A 22,150-nucleotide genomic window follows, 5' to 3' on the forward strand; every position below is an offset into this window, starting at 1 on the left:
CAGGCAATCCACTCACCTCAGCCTCCCAAAGTGCTGGGATTACAGGCTGAGCCACCGAGCCCAGCTAGTCTGTCGATTTTATATTCGTTTTCTTACTAGTATCTTTTGATGAGTAGAATCATCAAGCAATCAAGCCCTATCTATCTTTTTTCCCCCTTTTATGATCTAAGAAACATTTGTCATTTTCAGGTAATAGGGATGTTCGCCTATGATTTCTTTTCCTATGGGCTATATAGTTCAATATTTTATATTTAGGCCTATGATCAATCTTGAATTAGTTTTTGTATATAGATGATTTAGGGGTCTATGATTTTTAAAAATATAGATATCCAGTTATTCTTTTGTCTTCAAAGTAGCCTGCTGGGATATTGTTTGGGGGATGTATTAAATGCAGGTTTTAATAATATTGAGATTTCTGTGTCATTAACATGGTTCATTTTTCCATTTATCTTTCCATTTATTTAGATTCTCTTCAGTTTCTCTTAGCAAAGTTCTGTAGTTTTCATTGCAGAGGTCATAGGCATCATTTGTTAGATTTATTTCTAGGCATGTGAAGTCTTTGTATTTTTTAGATTACAGTTTGCAAGTGCTTTTGGAATACTTCCTTATTATAAGATGAAACACATAATAACTTTTTTCTGTGAAGCTGACCTTGTAATTTTGGAATAAACCTCACTTGATCATGATGCATTATCTTGTCTATGTATTCCCGGATTAAGTTAAAAATATGTTTAAGGATTTATAAAGAGATATTGGTTTGTAATTTTCTTAAGATGTTTTGGTCAGGTTTTGGTGTCACAGATATACTGGTATCAAAAAACTGCATCAATCTTCTTCAAAGTGTGGTCTTTAGCCCATCTTTGCCAAGCTCACTTGGGATGCTGGTTAAAACTATAAATTCTGGTCCCCACCCTAGACCTATTGAATTAGAATCTCCAGGTGTGTACAAGGCCTGGTGGCTCAAGCCTGTAATCCCAGCACTTTGGAAGGTTGAGGTGAGGGAATTGCCTGAGCCCACGGGTTCAAGAACTGCCCGGGCAACTTAACGAGACCTCATCTCTACAATAAATAAAAAAAATTAGTGGGTATGATAGCATGTACCTGTATTTCCAACTCTTTGGAAGACTGAGGCAGAAGAATAGATGGAGCCCAGCAGGTCGATGCTGGGGTGGCCATGAGCATGCCACTGCACTCCAGTCTGGACAACAGAGTGAGACTCCAACTTAAAAAAAAAAAATCTCTATGTGTGTATCCTGGTAACTTTTTTTTTTAAAACAATACTCAAACTGCTTTTAAGTACACTAAATACTTGAGAATAAAGATTGACTATGAGACAGCTATTATGTTTCATTTTTCCCTTCATGGTCTATACTGCATCCCTTAGTAAATCAACACTATGAACTCAGCCTTTGGATATTCAAGAAATATATGAGAATCATCATTCTCCCCAAATGTTAGCTTATTTTGATGTTGCAGTAGAAAAAACTTGGACTTCAGTGTCAGGCATAGCTTGAGTTGAATCCTAGTTCTACTGTTTATATGACATGTTCCCTCAAACAGGTGATTTGCCTTCTTTGAGTCTCAGATTCTGAGGGTGTAAGAGAAAGACAATTTTAGCATTTAGGATTGTTCAGAAGATTGGATAAATATTTTCAGAGTTCCGTTACAGTGCCTGGCACATGTTGGGTATGACTTATTGCTGGGGGTCATTATTATTCCTATTGCTAGCCTTACCCATGACTAGTCAAATGGAGACAGAAAAAAGTAGACATTTGTCTGTTGACTAGTGTTCCTGGAAAGCAAAGATGCAACTACTTCTGTATCTTTGATGCTCTACATCCCAGGATGGCCTATAGCATTTTTTATACACTTGAGAGATGTACCCTTATTTTCTTCATTAGGTCCTCCCTTTTATATCAGTCACCACTTAGTCATCACCACTCAGTCAGACCATGGGGAAAGAGTGACCTCAGCTCCATGAAGAGTAGCTGAATGTGGGAGCACAGAGGAGGTAGAGGCAGTGGTGAAAGTCCTTTTCAGTCCAGATGACCCTTAGAGCATCATTTGGGTAGTGTGGGGGTTGGGAGAGCACAAATACCCTTGCACATCACAGCTTGCCTTGCGGCAGGTCCTACATAGGTCACTGGAAATTCTTAGAAAATTGCACAGAATTTGAGATTATGTCATGTAAATTGTGACATGTGATACCTATGTATGCTTCCTTCCTAGCAGAGGTAGATGAGATCCAGTGACTGATTATTTAGGAATCCTGCTTATCTCCTAGGCTCCTCTGGAGGGAGCCCATAGTGCAGAGTGAGTGAAGACATCAATGCAGTCTTCTGGAGGATGTTATCGAAAACTGTCCCCTGAACAAGAAATGAATTTGAAATTTAACTCATCAAATGATGAAGCCTGGAGGGAAGGGGCACAGCATTTCTGTGATCATGGAGAAGAACAAATCAAAACTCAGAAAAAAAAAAATCTCTTTTTTCCAGGCCATGGATGTTAACCTATGGAAAAGGGGATTTATGCTTTACCCTGAACTGAGGAGGATATACAGAGCTCAGATGAAATGTCTGCTTCATAAACAGTTGATTTTGTTCTCTTTGCTCTCTCCAGGACTGTGAAAACTTCATTGCCAAATTTGGAGACACAGATTTCTTCTTATGTCCCTGGGATCCGTGGTACATACCCAAAAGGTTGAGGAAGTCCTAAAGGAGATGAATGCTGTCTTTGACCAGATCCCACAAGGGGTGATATGGAGATGTAATCGCTCTCATTGGCACCAAGTTGTCAAAGCAGCCAACATGAAAATAATGGATTGGCTTTCTCAGAATGACCTCCTGGCTAAGGGGTTGCTCCCTGTGCAGACTGTAGCCACGTCTGTCTTGCTCTCCTCAGTTTCTTTTTCTTTGGGGTTTATGGTAGCTGTTGCTCCCAGCTGAAGGAAAGCATCTGTTAGCAAAAGGCAAGTCACCTGAAAAGTCTGGAATTGGGGGCCACGTCATTCATTTATAACCCTTTGTAGTTAGCAAGTGAGCAGGAACCTAAATGCCATCCATGAAATGCTTGGAAATGCTCCCGGAAATGTCTGTGCATGCCAGGAGAGGACTCCCTGCTGCAGTGGCCTTGAGCTACCTACTCATTACACATGGACCCAGACACAGACACTAATCTAAGTCCTCCTCACGAATGTGAGAGACTAAGATGCCAAAGTGTCTTTCCAGTGTGAAAAAAAGATCCCTCATTGTCCTGGCTGAGAAGCCTCCAGATAGGGTATTGGGGTTGCAGAACCTTGTGTTCTGCAGAATGTCTAAAGAGTTTCCTCTCGGGCAGTTGCTATTTCCTGAAGACAGCTCACATGTAGAGCCATAGTTTGTATCAGAATCAACTGGAAAATTAGAGATAGACGTTTCTGGTTCTACCTCTACAAATGAATTTTACTAGGTTTGTGGTAGAACCTAAAATTGTGCTTTTTAAACACACATTAGGAGTTTCTGAGTCCCTGGTCTAGATAAAGTCTCCCTCATCAACATTCTATTTTGCTCTAAATGAGAGGAACAGTATGATAGGGATTGGTAATACTAAAATGTAAGGCACAGTTCCTGTTTTCAAGGTGCTTCTACTCTCGTGGAAGAGCTAGAACATACAGACTTTAAAAACGATGTAGAGAGATGGTGATTGGGTAAATTAATGATGTTATGTACTGATCTTAGTAATTTCTCTGAGTTCTTAGCCTTAGCTGGTTTCTGGTTGAGATCTTAGACCCATGAGTTTCTGAGGATGCTCTACAATGTCTTTCAAGTAACTGACTCTTTAGATTGGTTTCCAAATGTCTCTAAGATCCCTTACCATGTTTTCTTGACATTGTGGCTTTTCTAATTTCCTGAAATTCCTTCTCTAGCAATGTTTTGCTCTCTTTCTTCTTTATCCAAGATCACCCCCCACATCCACCTGTTTGTCACTCATGGAGGGCTGAATAGTGTGATGGAATCTATCCACCATGATGTGCCCCTGGTGGATATTGCCTTCTTCACAGACCAGCCTGGAAACCTACTCAGAGTAGAAGCCAAAAATCTAGATGTCTCCATCCAATAGAGCAGCTCAAGGCAGAAACTCTTGCTCTTAAGATGAAACAAGTCATGACAAACAAGAGGTATGTAGTCCTCAGGATAGCCTGCTAGAAATGGTTGGAGTTTTTTTTTCCCCCAACATAAGCTAAAATTCAGCACTGATAAGATACTATCTGATCTGTTTTTCTGGAATGACAAGTTAAAGAAATGAGGCTTATATTTCAATAAGAGGTAGAGGACAGGAATAATTTTGTATCTTTAAAAGAAAACTTTATAAAGGTTTCTTTTTTAGAGTTTTTATTTCTTTTGAGATGTTTAATGTGTAATTCTAATCAGGCACAAGAGTTCTTTTCCCCCCTTCAAGTATATAATTCTTTGCTCTGGAGGTCTTTGTCCTTAGCTGCTTCTGATCGTGTGTCTCTTTCAGCTTCTAGGTCATTTCTTTGGACAGGCCTTTTCTGATCAACCCTGGTTATTCTATATAATTTCCTCCATGATACTTTCCATGCTTTCAATTATTCTGTTTATTAGTTTACTTCTGATCCTTTCCTTTAATGAGGATGTAGCTGCACGAGGGTAGGATCATAGCTTTCTTTTTTATTTCATGGTCTGTCTCACTGCTTTGCAGATAGCAAGCACTCAACAAGTAATTGTTGGATGAATAACTAAATTCTGGTCCTCTAAATCAAGGGTTCTTGTCCTAAGAAACAAGGTGAGGCTTCTGGGGTTCATGAACCTCTAAGATTGTGAATGACATGCATTTGCATGTGTCTTTTTTTTTTGAAATGTGTTCTTATTGTGCTCATCGAATTCTCAAAGGACTCTAATACCTCTGCTCCTAGAGGATCATTCCATCCCTAGAGTGATTCCTGGATGATGTTCATGATGCCTAGAGAGGGCAGCACCAGCATTCCCAAGGGACCCCCATCTTAGCAACCAGCCCTCTCTGCCTGATAAGCAGTTCTTATTTGCAAATGCATAAGTTAAATGGTACAGATTTTATTTAGAACCAAGACATTTGGGTCCAAGCTTGTGTGTATCAGGGAAGCTCTCTGGTATGACAAATACTGGGATAGTTCAGAAGCTATGGGCTTTCTACCTCCGCCCCAGAGGGCTCTGAGATGCCTTGACTGTCACCCACTTGTGGTCCTCTTCATTACTGTGAACTTGCCTGACTGGTTGTAACTATATTTATGACCTGTTTCCCTGCCTGCCTACCTATCCACTTACCTACGTACCTGCCTGCCTGCCTATCCTCCTGCTCTGCCCCCTTCCACTGGATACTTTCCTGTGGAAGCCAGACCATCCTGTAGGGTAGAAGGTCCCAGCCTCCCACCTACTCAAGGCCCTTACTTCTGTGATTCTCCCTGCTTTCTTCTGCATTATTCGTTTTCCTTTCTCTTGGAAGACTTTTATCAATAAAAACTTTCCGTAACAACTCTCATGCTTTTCTTCAGTGTTTTATTTTGAAAAGTTTCAAACTCAGAACTTCCAAGGATACAGCCAGGTGTGGTAGCTCATGCCTGTAATCCCAGCACTTTGGGAGGCCGAGGCAAGAGATGAGAGGATTGCTTGAACCAAAGAGTTCAAGAGCAGCCTGGGAAACATGGTAAGACCTCGATTCTAAAAAAAAAAAAAATGGCTAGGTGTAGTGGTGTGTGCCTGTAATCCCAGTTACCCAAGGGGCTGAGGCAGAAGGATCACCTGAGCCCAGAAGGTTGAGGCTTGAGGCCGTGGTGAAGCATGATTGTACCACTGCACTCCAACCTGATCAACAGAGTGACACTCACTCAAAACAAAACAAAACAAAACAGACAAACCAAAAACTTCCAAGAATAATACAAGTACTTGTGTACCCCTCACCTATTTTTACCATTTATTAACTTTTTGCCATATCTGTATTCTCTCTCTCTCTATCTCAGTACACACACACACCACACACACACACACACACACACACACACACACACACACAGAGGGACCCCCAAAACCTGGAATCTATTTATTAAAAAATGTGCATTTATTCTTACATGTTTAAGCTTCAGTCACCTTCAAAGTACTCTGTTTGATGCAATACAGTTATTGAGACATTTTTCTCACTGCTCAAAACAATTTTTGAACTCATCAATTTTGACACCTTTTAGTGCTTTTGCCACTTTTGGTTTCACCTCTTCCATATCAGCAAAACATTTCCCTTTGAAGACTTTTTTCATTCAGGGAAACAAGAAGTTGCTCAGAATGAGATCAGGTGAATAGGGAGGGCAGGGCAAGGGGGTCATACTGTTTTTGGTCAAAAACTGCTAAACAGTGCAGTGTGGGCAGGTGTACTCTTAAATCACCCCTCATGAAATGAGCAAACGCTTGAAATAACAACAACAAAAAAATTCGCTGAAGCCGAACATAGCCTCTCACAACAATGCTTATTAGTACACTGATGCTAATGGGTTCCTAGAACACTTACCTAGTGGTGGGAACCGATACTACAAGGGGCCCACCCTCCAAAAAATAATTCCAGTTTTTGGGGGTCTCCCCTCGTATCTACACACCTTTTTTTTTGGCACAATCATTTGGAAAGTTTGCTGTAGACATCATGACACTTTACCTTCATACTTTCAGCAGATGTCGCCTATGAGTAAAGGCATTTTCCTACATAACCACAATACAATTACTAAAGTCAGAAAATTTAACACTGAATATTCTTCATCTCAAACAAGACAACAAGCATTTTTGATCCCACATTCCCCTCTGGCCATATCCCAATCTCTGCTATTCTTGGCTGTTCAACTCAAAGGAGTCATTCATACTTTCTGCCACCACTTCCTCTTTTTCCATTTGTCCACGACTACATCAGGATGCCTCCTTCACTCCGCAAAACAGCTCTTATCCTAGTCACCAGTAGCATCGGCATTGCTAAAGCCAATGATCCCTGTTCAGTTCTTACCCTTCTTATACCCTCAGCCTCATTTGTAGTAGTGTAGCTTATCACTGCCTCCTCCTTGAACAAGGACCTCACTTGACATCAGGGCCTGGATACCACTCTCTTGATTCTCTCCCTTCACTGGCTGCTCCTTCTCAGTGTCCTTTGCTGACCCTCTTCAACTTCCCAAACTCCGACTTTGTAATTTCCCAGGGCTTGGTCCTTAGGTCTCATCTAATTTCTTTCTTTTTTAAAATACATATTTTTTTTAAAGATGTGTGGTACAATTCAGGATTAGGTATACAAGTGGACAGTGTACAGGTAAAGTTTGGGCCTCCCTTTGGTCCCCACTTTGCCTGGTTGGAGATCAGGTTCTCTTGTTGACATTGTGAGTCTCATCTAATTTCTGATCCACATTTAATATCTTGGTGTTCTGATCCAGCTTCATGACTTGAACTTCTCTCTGTAGACTAATGTTAATTTCCAAATTGGTATCTGCAAACCAAACTTCACCACTAGTTGTAGTATTTCATGTCACTTTCCTAATTGATGTATTTTCCTCATTGTCAAGTAGGCATCTTTAACATAACGTGATTAAATATCAACTTTGGACTACTCCCAACAATTGTAAGCCTGTTCATCAAATCTTTCCCATTCCAGTAAATTCTATTTCCATTTTTTTCAATTTAACAGGCCAAAAGTTAGCTATCTTCCATGAAAACTTTGTAAACATTTAAATCACATGCTCAAGGAAAAGTAATATACATTTTATAATATGATAATTTAAAATGTTAGAGTGATTTGGTGGTCTAGGACTTATAGTAAGTAGTAAATATATGCTAATTTTAAATTATTTTTAAATTTCATTTAGGTCATGGGATTTCAAGAAAAAGTACTACTTGGGAATTTTTCACATGTTCATTCTATGATGGTCAGAATCAATTTTGACCTCATAAGGCTGAATTCAACGGAATATTTTAACATTTGGCCTTTGATCTTTCTATAAACTGTAAGTAGTGTGCAATATGTACTTTTCTATTCATGCATATTTTGTATGTATGTGTCTCTGCTAGCAGGTACAAGTCTGCAGCGGTGACCACCAGCATGGTCTGGCACTCTCAACCCCTGAGCCCCACCCAGCGGCTGGTGGGCTGAATGGACCACATCCTCCAGACAGGGGGGTGGCACGCCTCAAGCCCTATGCCTTCCAGGAGCCCTAACATGAGGAGTACCTGTTTGATGTCTTTTCGTTCCCGCTGGGGCTCACTCTGGGCACTGTGTGACTTTGTGGGAAACTGCTTGGCGTGACAACCAGGTGGCTGTGTAGGGCCAGGAAGCTGAAGGAGACCTGAGGACAATGCAACCTTGAGGGGGTATGTTTGGTGGGCTGTGTCACCGTTTCTTGGGGGCTTACACCATTTTTGGAAACCCTTTTGTCTATATCATATCTACTTGTTAATTTTGCTACGAAGTCCTCCCAGTAGCTTCTTCCTGTTGCAGAATTCTTTAACCAGTAATCCCTGTCCTTCTTTATTTGCCAGTCAGCAAGAACTGTGTTGTGATCTGTCTGTGAGTGATTTGTGCCACTGACCCTCAGATTGCCAGCCTGGAAGTCTATTCTTCTTCTCATGCCTCTCTCTGAATCTTGGAGCCTAATCATACCAGCTTCCATGGCCAGATCTTGTCAGTCTATTTCCTTTACTCTTGCCCTCTCCACTTGTCATGATAACACTGAAGAAAGGCAATTGGCAAATCCTTTTGTTTTCTGTTTGCTTCTCCTGCATACTCTGTTCAGTGCTCAGGAAGCTTGACAAGATCAGAAACACCCCTGTGTGTCTCCATATTAGGTGCTTGCCTCTCTCTACAGAACCTATTTAAGGTCCTGTAGAAAATGTGATTTGCAGATGAGTTCCCTTTTCATTTTATACTAAGGCATGGGACGGATGTGTAAGAGAATGGGGACTTTCATCTTTCTGACAGTGGTAGAATTAATCTGAGCATTCATGGGTACTGTTCCCTTGTTACCTACCCTACTCTTTACTAACTCTCCTTCCTTTTGGCTGCAATTAAGGTTTAGAAAATGCTGAGATACATATTAGGTGGGCAAAATGGAGCATGGCACAGGGAATTTCTCTCTCATAATCTGCATGTAATTAGATACTATATGAACTATACAGATCAACAGGAAGGGAAAATAAATCCTCCATCACTCATAGAGTTCCATACATAGTAAAGTAAATACCAGATTGTAACAAAACCTCCCGAAATCCTGTTCCAGGTCTTTGTGGACAGCTGATGAGTCCAGGAAAATCATACTTGTGAAGCAGGCGAACTCTTACTTGTTATCAGTTTGTCTGAGTCCAGTGAGACAGAACAACACACACAAGATGGATGAAGTGAGTTTAGTGGCCTAAGACAAGTCTCCAAACGAAGCCAAAATGTAGAGGAAAAGAAACATGGAATAAATGGGAGAAATAGAAAAATGGTAGATTCAAACTCATGTCTCCCATTTAAATAAAAGATTGACAGACAAGTTTAAAAATATCAGCAGTTTTCTGTTTCATGAGATACATCTAAAATGTAAGGATGCAGGAGGATTGAACATAAAAGGATAGAAAAAGATAGGTCTTTCAACTGGTAGACAATAAGTCATTATTATTAAACAAAATAGACTTTGGGTGAAACGTATTACCAGAGACAAAATTGCCATTTTCCTAATGAAAAATACTGTTTTACCAAGAAGGTATAATATATGAAACTGTAGTTGTTAATATATATGCATTTAGTGAATGGGCTTAAAATGCATAGACCAAACATTGCCATAACAACAAGGAAAAATGGAATCATAGTAGGACATATATAAAAACATTTTTATGTAAAATTTCAAACATTCATATAAGTAGAACTTTCTTAAGCTCAGCATTTAGCTTCAGTGATTACTGACTTCTGGCAAATTATCTTTTCCTTCGATTCCCACACACTTCTGACCTTCACTCCATCCCCAAGATATCATAAGACATCTTCTGTAAATGTGTCATAATAAACCATAAGAGACAAGGCATTTGTTTTTGTATAAATAAGACAATTCTTCTCCAAAGCAACAGTAACCACTTATTATTATCAGTTTTGTATTCACATATCTTTGACACCCATAATATTTTAAAATTCTTTTGAATCATGCTATTTAAAATGTTTACACTTCTAATACCTGACAGTTCATATTGCTTTCTCTGTTTGATTTTTCTTGGTAGGATTCGCCATTAACATAGTATACATTTCATTTATGAGCGTGTTTAGCATCTATCTGCCCAGCAAAACAATACCTGTCATAATAATTAGCTACCAATACAATTGTTGAATAAATGAATAAATTTAGAGTTTGATATCAAGTCTTTTATTTTGCTAATGCATTATGAAACATACAAGAATAAGAGATAGACTGGAGCCTTGTGATGTAACCCCTTGCCACCCTGTTAACCTCTGCCCTCCCATACCTTTCCCTCCCTCTTCACATTGGCATGGCTATGTGAGAAGTGAACAAATGTATAAAAACGTAATGCTTTAAATTTAGATAAAAAATAACATCTGGAGACCGAAGACAGTGATAGTACGACAGAATTCAAGGGCTTACTTCACCCTATAGACATGATCCTCTGGAGGATTTCTCTGCCTGATTTGAGTTGCACTGAAAGCCTTTCCTGAAGCAAGTCTTGGTTTGAGGATAGAGTGACTACTGGCTATAGCTATTCCCACCTTCTCTAGGGTGATATTACAAGAGGACAAAATTATAAGATGCCCTCAGCTTGTGCATGGGGAAATTATAGGAAGACCCCCCCCAGTTCTATTATAGGATGTACCTTCATAATTACCGTCTCAGCTTTAGAATTTCAGACCTCCAGGTACAGACCTGGACTTTCAGAGTTAGGATACTAGCCCCTCATTACCTCCTAAAATGGCCTCAGAGATAGCATCCAGGGATGGTAGATCTATTTCCTTTGGGAATTTTCTTCCAGAGAAGTATTGATTTTGGGACACCAGTCAGAGATTTTAAGCAGGTCCCTGTGGAAATTAGGTGTGAGGATGGCAGTATGAAGTATCAGAGACAGTTAGAAAAATAATTCCATAAATCCAGACAGTGTCCACGAGAGAGGCAGGTTACTTCAGGGAAGAGTTGTTATCAACCTGATGTACTGAGGTCCCTTTCATTCCTGATTTTATGGTAACAATTTTCCAGGCAGGGAGGGCTGTGACTACATGGGCAGAGCAGGGTCAAAGATCAGCTCATTGACCCTTCCTACTGACTGTTGGTGGTTTGGTAGCTTGAGGGTAGATTATCTAAAGGAGATACTGACAAAAAAAGACTGGCAGGCTATCCTCTCTTACCTCTTCCAAACCCACAGTGACTTTGGTGCCCTGAGGCACACAGGATTCCTCAGGCTGGCGCAAGGCACACAGCCCAGGCTGGACTCTGTGGTTGCTATAGGAATGAGAATTCAGAGACAGGTGTGTCCTGGATACTCATGCCGCCAGGGCTCCAGAGAGTAGCAATTGATCAGTGGGTCATGGTGTGGTTTTCCAGACTGGGCTTCTGTACCATGCTGGAGGAGGGAGAAACCCACACAGTTATGGGATAGAGGGGACTGTTTACTGCTGGGGTGGAGGTAATAGTTTTGGAGAAGACAGAATATCCTTTCCTCTCTCCTCCTGTTCAGGATGTGCTCCCCATCAGGTAGGGCTGTGGCTACAAGTCTGAGATCGAGCCAGGAGCTTGAGTCCTCTTCTCAAGGGTGGGGCAGGACTTTCAGAGGCCACCCTAGAATCCAGGGGAGAGGCACACCCAGCAACTTCCAGCAGAAACTGTGGGGAACGTTTTCAGGCTTTGGAGGCCAGACAAAGGTGCTTCTGGGACAGCACTGCAAATTTTCTGAAGCTGCCTGTGGAGTCAGGGTGGATCAGGGAAGGTATTTCATGACAATGAGGACAGGGGAGTGTTTTCACCAGAGGAAACCTGGACACTGCCCAGGGCTGAGCAGAGGACCCAGGTGATTGGGGTCTTTGGAGCTTCCTGCTGAGAGTCTTTGAAAGACACATGGGACTGTTAATTTTGCATTTTAGGGCTCACTTTTATTTATATTTCTTTTTTATCTCAAAGTGAATAGCAGATGAAAAAGAAACATATATCATGATAAAAGGGTCAACCAAGGCTGGAGCTTCCCCACGACTTTATTTTAACCCATAGTGGGCTCTATTAGATCACTTTCAGATCACCGAGAATCACATCACCATAGAGTTGGAAGGAGCCACAGATCACCTAATTCAGCCACCATATTGATTTCCTGAAGATCACCTGAGGGACAGATGAGTGAGGTGCCTTTTGTAAGGTACCCCAATGTCCCATGAGGTACTGACTCAGGGCCTCTTAGCCCAGGACCACCCTCATCACAAAATCTACTCTGAAGCCCTTTTCATTGGTGATTTTAAAAAATCTATGTAAATCCATTTGAAATCTTTTTTCTTTCTGAATGTTAGTAGAAATGATGCAAAAGGGTGTCCTTACTGTCTGAAAGTTCACTGCACCCCTTCCTTACACTCTAAGAGATCGCTGGTGTAATTACTTTAGTGCTGGAATCCACCAATCCTTTGCTATCTGACTCCCCAAGACCCATCACGAATCTCTGTTTCTGTGAGGACCCCTCCTTCCCAATTCCCTATTCCTACATGGAATAAAATGGGAGCAAGAGATATACAAGAGATTTTTACTTTATATACCCTTGTTGCTTCAGGCTATTTAAGTCTGGGTATAAGTAAACTGAGTTCATCAGAGGGCTACACACTGTCTTTCTACTCTCCATACATACTCATCCCCAAATTCTTGGCATTTTGCATTAACTTCTCATCTGTCTTTCTCCACTACCGGAACGCTTAGATCCAAGCAATGGCTATGTGATGGAACATGGCCTGAGAGAAGACACTGATGCCATGGAACATGTAACTTTTGAGGACCAAGCTTCTTTTCCTCAATATGGTGGGATTTTTTGAGAATTACTAATTCCTTAGTCTGTTGTGCAACTAGGATCCAGTAGGCCCACTCCCTAGGATCCACTGTTGTCCTCAAATGTTTTAATTATAAGCTGAGCATTGTTTAGGCCTAAGTAACTTCTTTCCAAATATGCTAGAATCCTAAGAAATTGGGCTGTATATAATGGCTCCACGTTCTTCTGTTCCAATGACTATTTTTTGCACTTCTATTTTAACTCCTGTATTTCTATCTCCTACAGTATTATACATTTTCAAAGAGCAGGATCTCAGAACTAGCTCTCATTGATTGTGTGTTGGTAGCTCTTCATACTCATATGAACAGTATCTTGCCTCTGTTTTCACCAATGCAGTTATATGTTTTGGACTCTGTGTCTCCATAAAGCCTTGGTTAAAGTTTAGTATGTATTTTAAGATGAGGGACTCCTATGGCCTCAGCACACAGAAGCTCAGCACACTGACATGCAGACCATAAGTCACCAGAGGCAATCTTTCATCAAAGATTGCCTCTGATTCTGGATTTAGGAAGCCATTTTTGGAGTGGATGTGGCGTTATTCAGAGGGAGATGGAGAGACTGACAAAGATTATTTTCCTCTACTCACTCTTATAACTCTGTTTCCCTACCCTTCCTTTTCTGTACCTACCAACTTATAAAACTTCTGACATTGTATTCTTATAATTACAGAACTGAAGTTGTTCATTGCTCTTAGGTGCAAGCCATTATCTACTGATGGACCAAGTGTCTCAGATTATTCAAGAACATGGTCATGATGTCACCATGCTTACCCATGAAGGACTTCTTGGGTCAGGTATTTTCTTCTCACTAATGGTTGATTTATTCTTCTCTGGGAAAAGAGAATAATTCCTTTTGCATAGAAAGTCATAGTAACATGTTTTTTAAAAGTGGAATTCAACTGAAAGAATGAAAAATGTGTACATTGTATAGAAAGTGTCAGAAAGCCTCTTAGGCTCTGTCTACCAGGATTCAACACTCCATTTCTCCCTTATTTTTCTCTCTTACTGACTTCTACTCCATACTAAGCAACCATCCAGACATTATGGCAAATTGCTTCATTAAGTGCTATTTTATAACGTGACTTAAAAATACACTGAACAGAAGTCTTCAGCCATATTTAACACTTCTCATATGTAAGAATCATTTTTCTTTTTATAGATTACTTCTCTTTTTTTGATGATATCTGAAATTTAAGAAAGCTTTCTTAGGGAACCCGTATTTACGCAACTAAGATAGTATCTATTGTTAAGATGCCCTTGCATTCTTGAAAAATAAATGGCTGCCCATGAGTTTATGCATAGTGATGTCAAATGTTCTTAATTGAGTCATCAGATTTACAGAATTTTAGCTAAAGTGAAACTAATAAATACTGTCAACTATTTTCTGTTGACTTAAAAGGAAGCAAAAGCCCAGTGAACTGAAAAGATTTGCTCACAATTTGCTTATTAACAGAGTTGAGTGGATTTAGAACTTTAAGCTGTGAATTGCTCAATATGGAAATATTGCTCAGGGAAAAGATCAAACCCAGCATTCTGCAGTATACCATGCAATAAACCTTCAGAACAAAACAAGACAAAAAAACAAATCAAAACAAAACATTGTTGACTATTGTGAACACCACTGCCATGAACACGGGTGTACAGATGTCTTTTGAGTCCCTGTTTAAAACCAATTGAATCATATTTTACAATAAAAAAGAAAAAAATTCAAAAGCAATAATCATTGAGGAACAAGATTGAGATATGATAAAACTTTGAGGGTAACATCAGACTTTGTTATTGTTCAGAACATGATTTTTTCTTCTGTAAATTTTTTTTCATTTAAATTTTAAAATGTTGTTGTGGTAAAATGTATATAATGTATAATCTACAATTTTAACCATTCTTAATTGTATGGTTTAGTGGCTTTAGGGACATTCACATTGTTGTGCAACCATCAGTACCATACATGTCCAGGATATTTTCACCATCACAGACTGAAACTCTACCCATTAAATAGATATTCCCCATTAGTCTCTGCTTTCAGCTGCTGGTAACCATTATTGTACTTTCTTTCTCGATTAATTTGATTATTCTGGGTACTGTGTATAATTGGTATAATACAATATTTGCCCTTTTGTGTCTGGTTTGCTTTGTATAGCATAATGTCTTCAAGGGTCATTCATGTCATAGAATGTATTAGAATTTCTTTCCTTTTTATGGGTGACTGGATTATTCCATTTTATGGATACAGAATAGTTTGTTTATTTATTAATCCATTGTTGACTACTGTGAACACTGCTGCCATGAACATGCATGTACAAATGTCTTTTTGAGACCCTGTTTAAAACCATTTAAATGGCATTTTAGATTAGGTTTTATATTCTCTGAACATCATTTATATAACTTTGCATCAGTCTTGACTGGAGATCTGATTAAATAGTTGTCATATATACATTTTAAATATAATTATTTTTTAATTTCAAAAATTATAGTTACAATAAATTTAAAAATTAGATTTAATTAAATATTAAATTAAAAATTAAATATGGCAATTTCAAAAAATTTTAAGAAACTGCTAAAAGCTGCAGACCCTCTACCCTTTAACAAATACATATGAACTGGTTCAAGCCTGTAATCCCAGCACTTTGGGAGTCTGAGGTGAGAGGATTGCCTGAGCTCAGGGTTTCAAGACATGTTTGGGCAACTTGGTGAGACCCCGTCTCTACAATAAATCAAAAAATAAGCCAGGTGTGGTAGCGTGCAATGTAGTTCCGGTTACTTGGAAAGCTGAGGTGGAAGGATCGCCTGAGCCCAGCAAGTAGAGGTTGCAGGGGCTGTGAGCACGCCACTGCACTCCTGTTTGGGCAACAGAGTGAGACTCTGACTCAAAAAATGAAACAGCAACAAAAACAAAAAACAAATACATGTGTACCACAATCTATAAATAATTCAAGGAATTCATTGATACCTTTTATTTTATTATTGGTTTAAGTTTAGCGTTTCTCCCCTTATTATAGATGCCTCTGAGCTTTGCAACAGCATTTTCATTTTTCATGTCATAATTAGAGCTTAGATAGAGGTCTGCATGTAAGTAAACATGTTATTGTGTTATTATTTATAACTCAATGTCCTGTTCAGTGTGTCGAAACATTAGTATAGTTTGTTCACTTCTTTTGGGAGTATATTCACATGCAATTATTTATTTACAACTTGAATAAAGACCACAGAGACACTGAAGAAGCAAAGGTTACTAATACTCACATGTTCTACTGCTCTCACTGATGTCTGGAATCACAATTGGGTTATTACGATTGGGTTATAAACTAGAAGAATATTGAGGAGCATAACAGAGAAAACCCAGATTGCCATGAAGAGACTGTTAGTAGGAATGTGGATACTAAGGACTCTGGTAGTGATGACTCAGAAGAAGGTAGGGAACACTGTAGCAAAAATCCATACCGTCTAAGAAACTATTGTAAAACATCATAAACAGACTTTTTGTAGAAATATGGATGTTAAATACTTCTTGTTGAGTATAGTGAAATGTGAGAGAAAAGAAATACAGTTAGAAATAACTATCAGGCCAAAAAAAAAAAGAACCAGGACTTTATGGTTTGGAACATTCTCAGCCTATTAGAATTACAAGATTCTAAAATTAGAGGAATCAATGTCGGGAAAGCAGTATATCCTTTTCTCTTATAGAGAAAAGCATTTGTGTAGCTGGACAGCCTTTTGCTATTGTCTCTGTAGGAATAAAAGTTCAGAGTATTCAGTCACAGAACGCTCATTGATGAGATTAGCATGAAGTAGCTTCACTGTGTGCAGGTTAGCAACTTGTCTGAGTCCAGAAAGACAGAACACTGGCATAAGCAGCAGGGGACATGAAGTGAATTTATGGCTTGCAGATAGGTATCCAGGAACAACAGAAGGACTTAATTCATAGTGAACCTGTCTCTCAAGTCTCAGAAAGCTGCCTGGGGGGAATGATCTCTGAACCGTGCATGCCCCACTTGCTCTGCACATGAAGTACCATGAAAAGCAGATCACCCTGGGTTGTCTACCTCTGGGAGGCATGACATGCTGAGCCAAAGTATTGAAAGACATTCTGTTTCTAGTGGGGAATGTAACAGATCCCAGATATTACACATTTTATCTCAGTGTTGACAAAAGTATTCAAACTCTGCAAATTATTTACAATGGTTTATTCTGAGCCAAATGTGTGACAAATGTGTTACATTGCCCCTTCACATACGTTACCAGGAGGTCCTGTGCTTGCCATGGTTGAATTGTGGCTAGGTTATATACATTTTAGGAGGGCAGAAGTTACAGAAAATCATAAATCAATACAAGTGAGATTTACATTGGTTCTGCCTGGGATGGCAGGACATCTCCAAGCAATGGCTTGCAGGTTATAGGTGGATTCAGAGATTTCCCAACTGGCAATTAGTACCAAAATTAAGGCTCTTACCTAAGGAGTTTTGAAATCACTATAGGAAACTGGCAGCCCAAGATTCTTGGTATGTAGATGAAGACTCATGAGTGAAAGACTTTAGAGAAAAGAGGTGATAATTGTTTTAAAATGTGCCCGGAGTCCAGGAGTATCCAATAGACGGCTTTATAGAGACAAAATACCTTCTTTATCTGTTATGCCAGAGTCTGGTTGGAAAGTAAACATTATATAGGGAGAGTTAATAATAATAATAACAAAAAAACTTGTCCTCTCCAAATCTGGCAATGTAAGGATGAAAAGTCAGAGTTTAGTCCTTAGTGCCACATTCCTAGCACTTTCTACAGTTTTCCTGAGAACTATAAAGGAGAAAGATGGGATAAGGCCAAGGTCACCTAGAGAACTTTCCTGCAGTTAGGCATGTGACTCATGAGTCCTTTTATCCACAATGGTAGAAGCCAAAAATAGAGATAAAATTGTTTAGTAAGAATCTGTGGAACAGCCTTTTGTGTAGTGGAGTGAATTCCCATGACATACATGAGAGATACAAAAAGTACCCAAGAATTTTATACCAGTAGTAGCACTGCCAGTTTGGACTGAAAGTTACTTAGAGAAACTGATAGGAAAGAAGGCCAGTGGATTTCCAAATTCTATATGTAGGAAATAGAATAATAAACTACTCAGCAGTAACTACTTGCTACCCTTCATGAAGAAGAAGTTTAACTCTGAGGGTGAAATGGTGAGCCCAGTGGCAGATCTTCAAGCTCAAAGGGCTGAGCTGCAAACCAGAGAATTATTTCCTGCCCTAAAAAATTTAATTTTATTTACTCCATTGGTATCAAAATTCCCTGGGACTGGTAACTCATTTTTTTTTCAGTTGTGGGGGGCGGGTTGTCTCACTATGTTGCCCAGGTTGGAGCACAGTGGCATGATCATGGCTCACTGCAGATTGACCTCCTAGGTTCAGGGGATACTTCTGTCTCAGCCTCCCAGATAGCTGGGCCTCATGCACTTGCCACTACATCTGACTTATTTGTTTGTTTGTTTGTTTTTGTAGAGGTAAGGTTGCCTAGGCTGGTCTCAAATTCCTGGGTTCAAGTGACCTCCTGTCTCAGCCTCTCAAAGTGCTGAAATTGCAAACATGAGCCACTGTGCACGTCCATTTGTTTAAAAAAAACCCTTGTTTTTATCTCCATTTGAATGATAGTATCTATAAGTAGCACCCTATGTTTGTTCCACTCTTAAATTTGGAGAGTAGATCACTCTTTTCCTAGTTTCATAGATCCACAGATGGAGAATAATTTTGCTTCTGGATGGATTATACTCAGACTCTTACCCACACCAGACCTGGATTATTTGGATGATTTGGTTTGGAACTTGTGAACTGATGAGCTTTAGATAGATTTTCCCTTAGAGTCTATGGGTGAAATTATTTGTGACTTTGGGGTTGTTAAGATGGAGCGAATACATTTTCATGCAATGTGAAATGTGCTTGAATGTTTGGATTCCAGAGAGCAGACTGTGCTAGGCACATAATGCTTATCCAAAAATGTTCATGTCCTAATCCCTGGAATTATGAATATGCCATTTTACATGACAAAAGAAACCTTACAGATATGGTTAGCATACGGTATAGAGATAGAAAGATTATCATTTTGAGATAAATGATAAAACAAGTGAATTTTTAAAGAAAAGAAGATGGTAGGTGACACAGAGGAGAAGAAGAGATGATGGAAGAAAAAAATCAGAATGATATCATTGCTTTTTGGAAAGGGGGCTGTGAACTAGGGAATGCAGGTAACCTGTAGAAGCTGGTAAAGTAATGAAAATGAATGCCCTCTTTACCCTTCAGAAAGAATTCAGCTCTACTCACACCTTGAGTGTATTCTATTGAGACCCATTTTGGACTTCTGACCTCCAGAACTATGAGATCATACATTTGTGTTGTGCTAAGCCACTAAAATTTGTTGTAATTTGTTATGGCAGCAATAGTAAACCAGTACAGACAGCCACAAGAGATGGTCAAGTGAACTACAGGAAGCATAAGAGGTGGTGGCTAAAGCCTGTACACTGAAGGTTACTCTGGAGGGCACTAATGGGAGAGCCTATTGTATTGCAATTTGAATAGATTCTAGAACTTTCTATTATGGGGCACCCTATTCAAATGCGCTGATTTTCAAGTAATAAGCACGAATGAGCTTAAGTAAAATTAATAAATGAGGACTATATTGCTTTTAGAATTCAAAAATCCTAAAATATTGAGTTTGTAACATTGTGTGTAAAGGAGGCGTATTAGTTATTTCTGGATAGTGTCAGGGATGGAGAGGCCTTCAACTGACCAAATAATTTTGGGGGATTTAATTGAAGTACTGGCCTAGTGCTTGGTGTGAGACAAAGGCTAATTCCTTTTGTGAGCACCTTTGTGAGTGTTTCTATGTCTTGAAAAGTATGACAAATGAATCTTCCCAGAGGAGGACATCCTCAATGTAATGTCATATCTGTACTCCTGGAGAAAGCTGGATGCAGTGGATCTTGCTGGTAAAGATTGTGGGCAGTAGTAGGGCTGTTAAAGCATATGTGGGTATCCACCTAATGGTGCGTTTTGTTCCTTCCAAGGTAAACACGCACTGGGGTTGAGAGCCTGTTGCAATAGGCACTGAGCAGAACATCCTAGCAAATCTATGATTACAGATTATCTACCAGGAGATACTTGGATAGAGTCTGTAATTTCAGTAAGAATGAGGATGCGGGTTTTAATGTGTGAAACCATGTGTTAATCTACCTCCAAATCATATACAAAATTTGGTTGGGTATCTTCTGATGAAGGCACACTGTACTAAGAAGTAATGAAAAGTTTATTACTCATTGAATGAGGTTTTTTTTTTGTAAGTGCAAGACAGGCTCCAAAGCAAATCGGGGGGGGAATAAAAAAAGGCTTTAGAGAGCAGAGGGAAATGACTGGTTAGAGTTGGTTTCCTTCCAAGGACTTAACTTACATGATTTGCAACTCTTGCCAGGGCTAAGGAGAGAAGTATGTGTGGGTTTTCTTATCAGTTTGTCCAGATGAAACACAGAAGGGTACAGGGAGCTTCAAACTTGTCAAGACACAAATATCAAAAATAGAGTCAGACTTTTTATTACACATGGGTGATGGGTGAGAGGCCAAGTTAGTAATTAGGGATGTAAGGGATTACTCTTTTGATTAAGCCTTTGAGTACTTTTTGACTGAATCAAAACCTTATTTGCATATATCACTTTAAAAATTAAAATGAATTGTATCTAAAATAGAGAGAGCAGAAATTCTAGTGTCAAGGAGACCTGTACTATATTTAAATACAAACTTTACCACTTTCTATGTGTGCGACTTTAACAGATTATCTTTAGTTTATCCTTTGTCTTCTCACTTTCAAAATAAGACAAATAGCTATTCTTTATATGAAAGTTTTTATTGGAAGTTTCTATATCTTAAATTGAAAATTAATTCTGAATCATTGCAGGGGGTTCGGTAAATGTTATCCGTTTATAAAATTGAATGAATGAAAAAGCAACAAAATAAGATGAAAAAACTTTTTAAAAAAGCAAATTCAAATAAATATAAAATATTTGAAATAAGCACTTTTTGATATTATCATGCTAGTGTTACCATGTTGTGTGTCATATTTAACATTTTGACCTATTGCTGTTTTGTTAGATTTTAAAAAGGAAGAAAAGTCATACCAAGTTATCAGTTGGTTTCCACCTTAAGACTATCAAAAAGAAATGATGAAGTGCACAGATATTTATATAGAAGAATCTTTGAGTGGCAAGTAATTTTTTTTATTCTTTGAAACAAAGAGTCACTATTTTAATCATAGAAATGAATGGATGGGTGAATGGATATTTGAAATGAGGATTAAGAGAAAGGGACGGATGGATGGATGGAGGAAGGGAGGGAAGAAGGGAGAGACAGATGACAGGTAAACTGTATAGATAAGTGTTGCACACCAGATCATCCAGTTCAATTACTGGAAATTCTTCTTTACTCTGTATTGTCCTCCTTACATTATAAGCATGAATGTATTTCTGTAGAAAGTGGCAGGTTGTTCCTTTTGGGACTTCCTTGCAACACCTCACCTACAATCTTTGTCAATATTCTCTCCAACCCAGACACAGGGAGAGGTCCCTCAGCTTCTCATTGTTTATAGGGAAATCAGACTCACCTTTTCCCACTTTTTTTTCTTCTCTTCCCACATGCATTCACAAATCAATAGGAAGCTTATGAGCATTGATTTGTAGAAATTGTACAGCTAGCCATGTAAAGTTCTTTTTTTTATTTTAATCAATTTTTTCAATGATATTGTGGGGTACAGTTAAGGGTTAGGTATACAAATATGCTCTGTTCAGGCACCCTTGTTGATAAGAGGTGTCTCCCCGTCCCCAGACAGATATTTACTACCATTAATCCTATCTCCCTTCCCCTCCCAGCCCCATAGTTTCCCACCACTGTCAGTCATTTTCTTATAGTATTATGTTGGATGTTCAAGGTCCACTATATGAGTGAGAACATGTGATACTCAGATTTTTGTTTCTGTGAGAGATCAGTCAGTATTATAGACTCTAGTTCCACCCAGGTTGCTGCAAAATTCATGATTTTGTTCTTTTTTGTGGCTGCATAGTATTCCATTGTGTATATGTACCAC

At 39.1% G+C, this 22,150-nt stretch overlaps 1 protein-coding gene across 1 annotated transcript in view; it reads left to right on the forward strand.

The window, feature by feature from the left end:
- The window catches only part of LOC103251989 (UDP-glucuronosyltransferase 3A2-like), a 39,287-nt gene that overhangs the window by 1,487 nt on the left and 15,650 nt on the right, over positions 1–22,150 (forward strand). Inside the window, 3 exon segments of the mRNA XM_021708857.1 lie at positions 11,004–11,076; positions 13,738–13,836; positions 21,163–21,277. Of these exon segments, the coding sequence (XP_021564532.1) occupies positions 11,004–11,076; positions 13,738–13,836; positions 21,163–21,277 (287 nt within the window).

This window comes from Carlito syrichta, unplaced genomic scaffold (genome assembly GCF_000164805.1).
Source record: "Carlito syrichta isolate Samal-C Ts95f unplaced genomic scaffold, Tarsius_syrichta-2.0.1 Scaffold152793, whole genome shotgun sequence".
Lineage (NCBI taxonomy): Eukaryota > Metazoa > Chordata > Mammalia > Primates > Tarsiidae > Carlito > Carlito syrichta.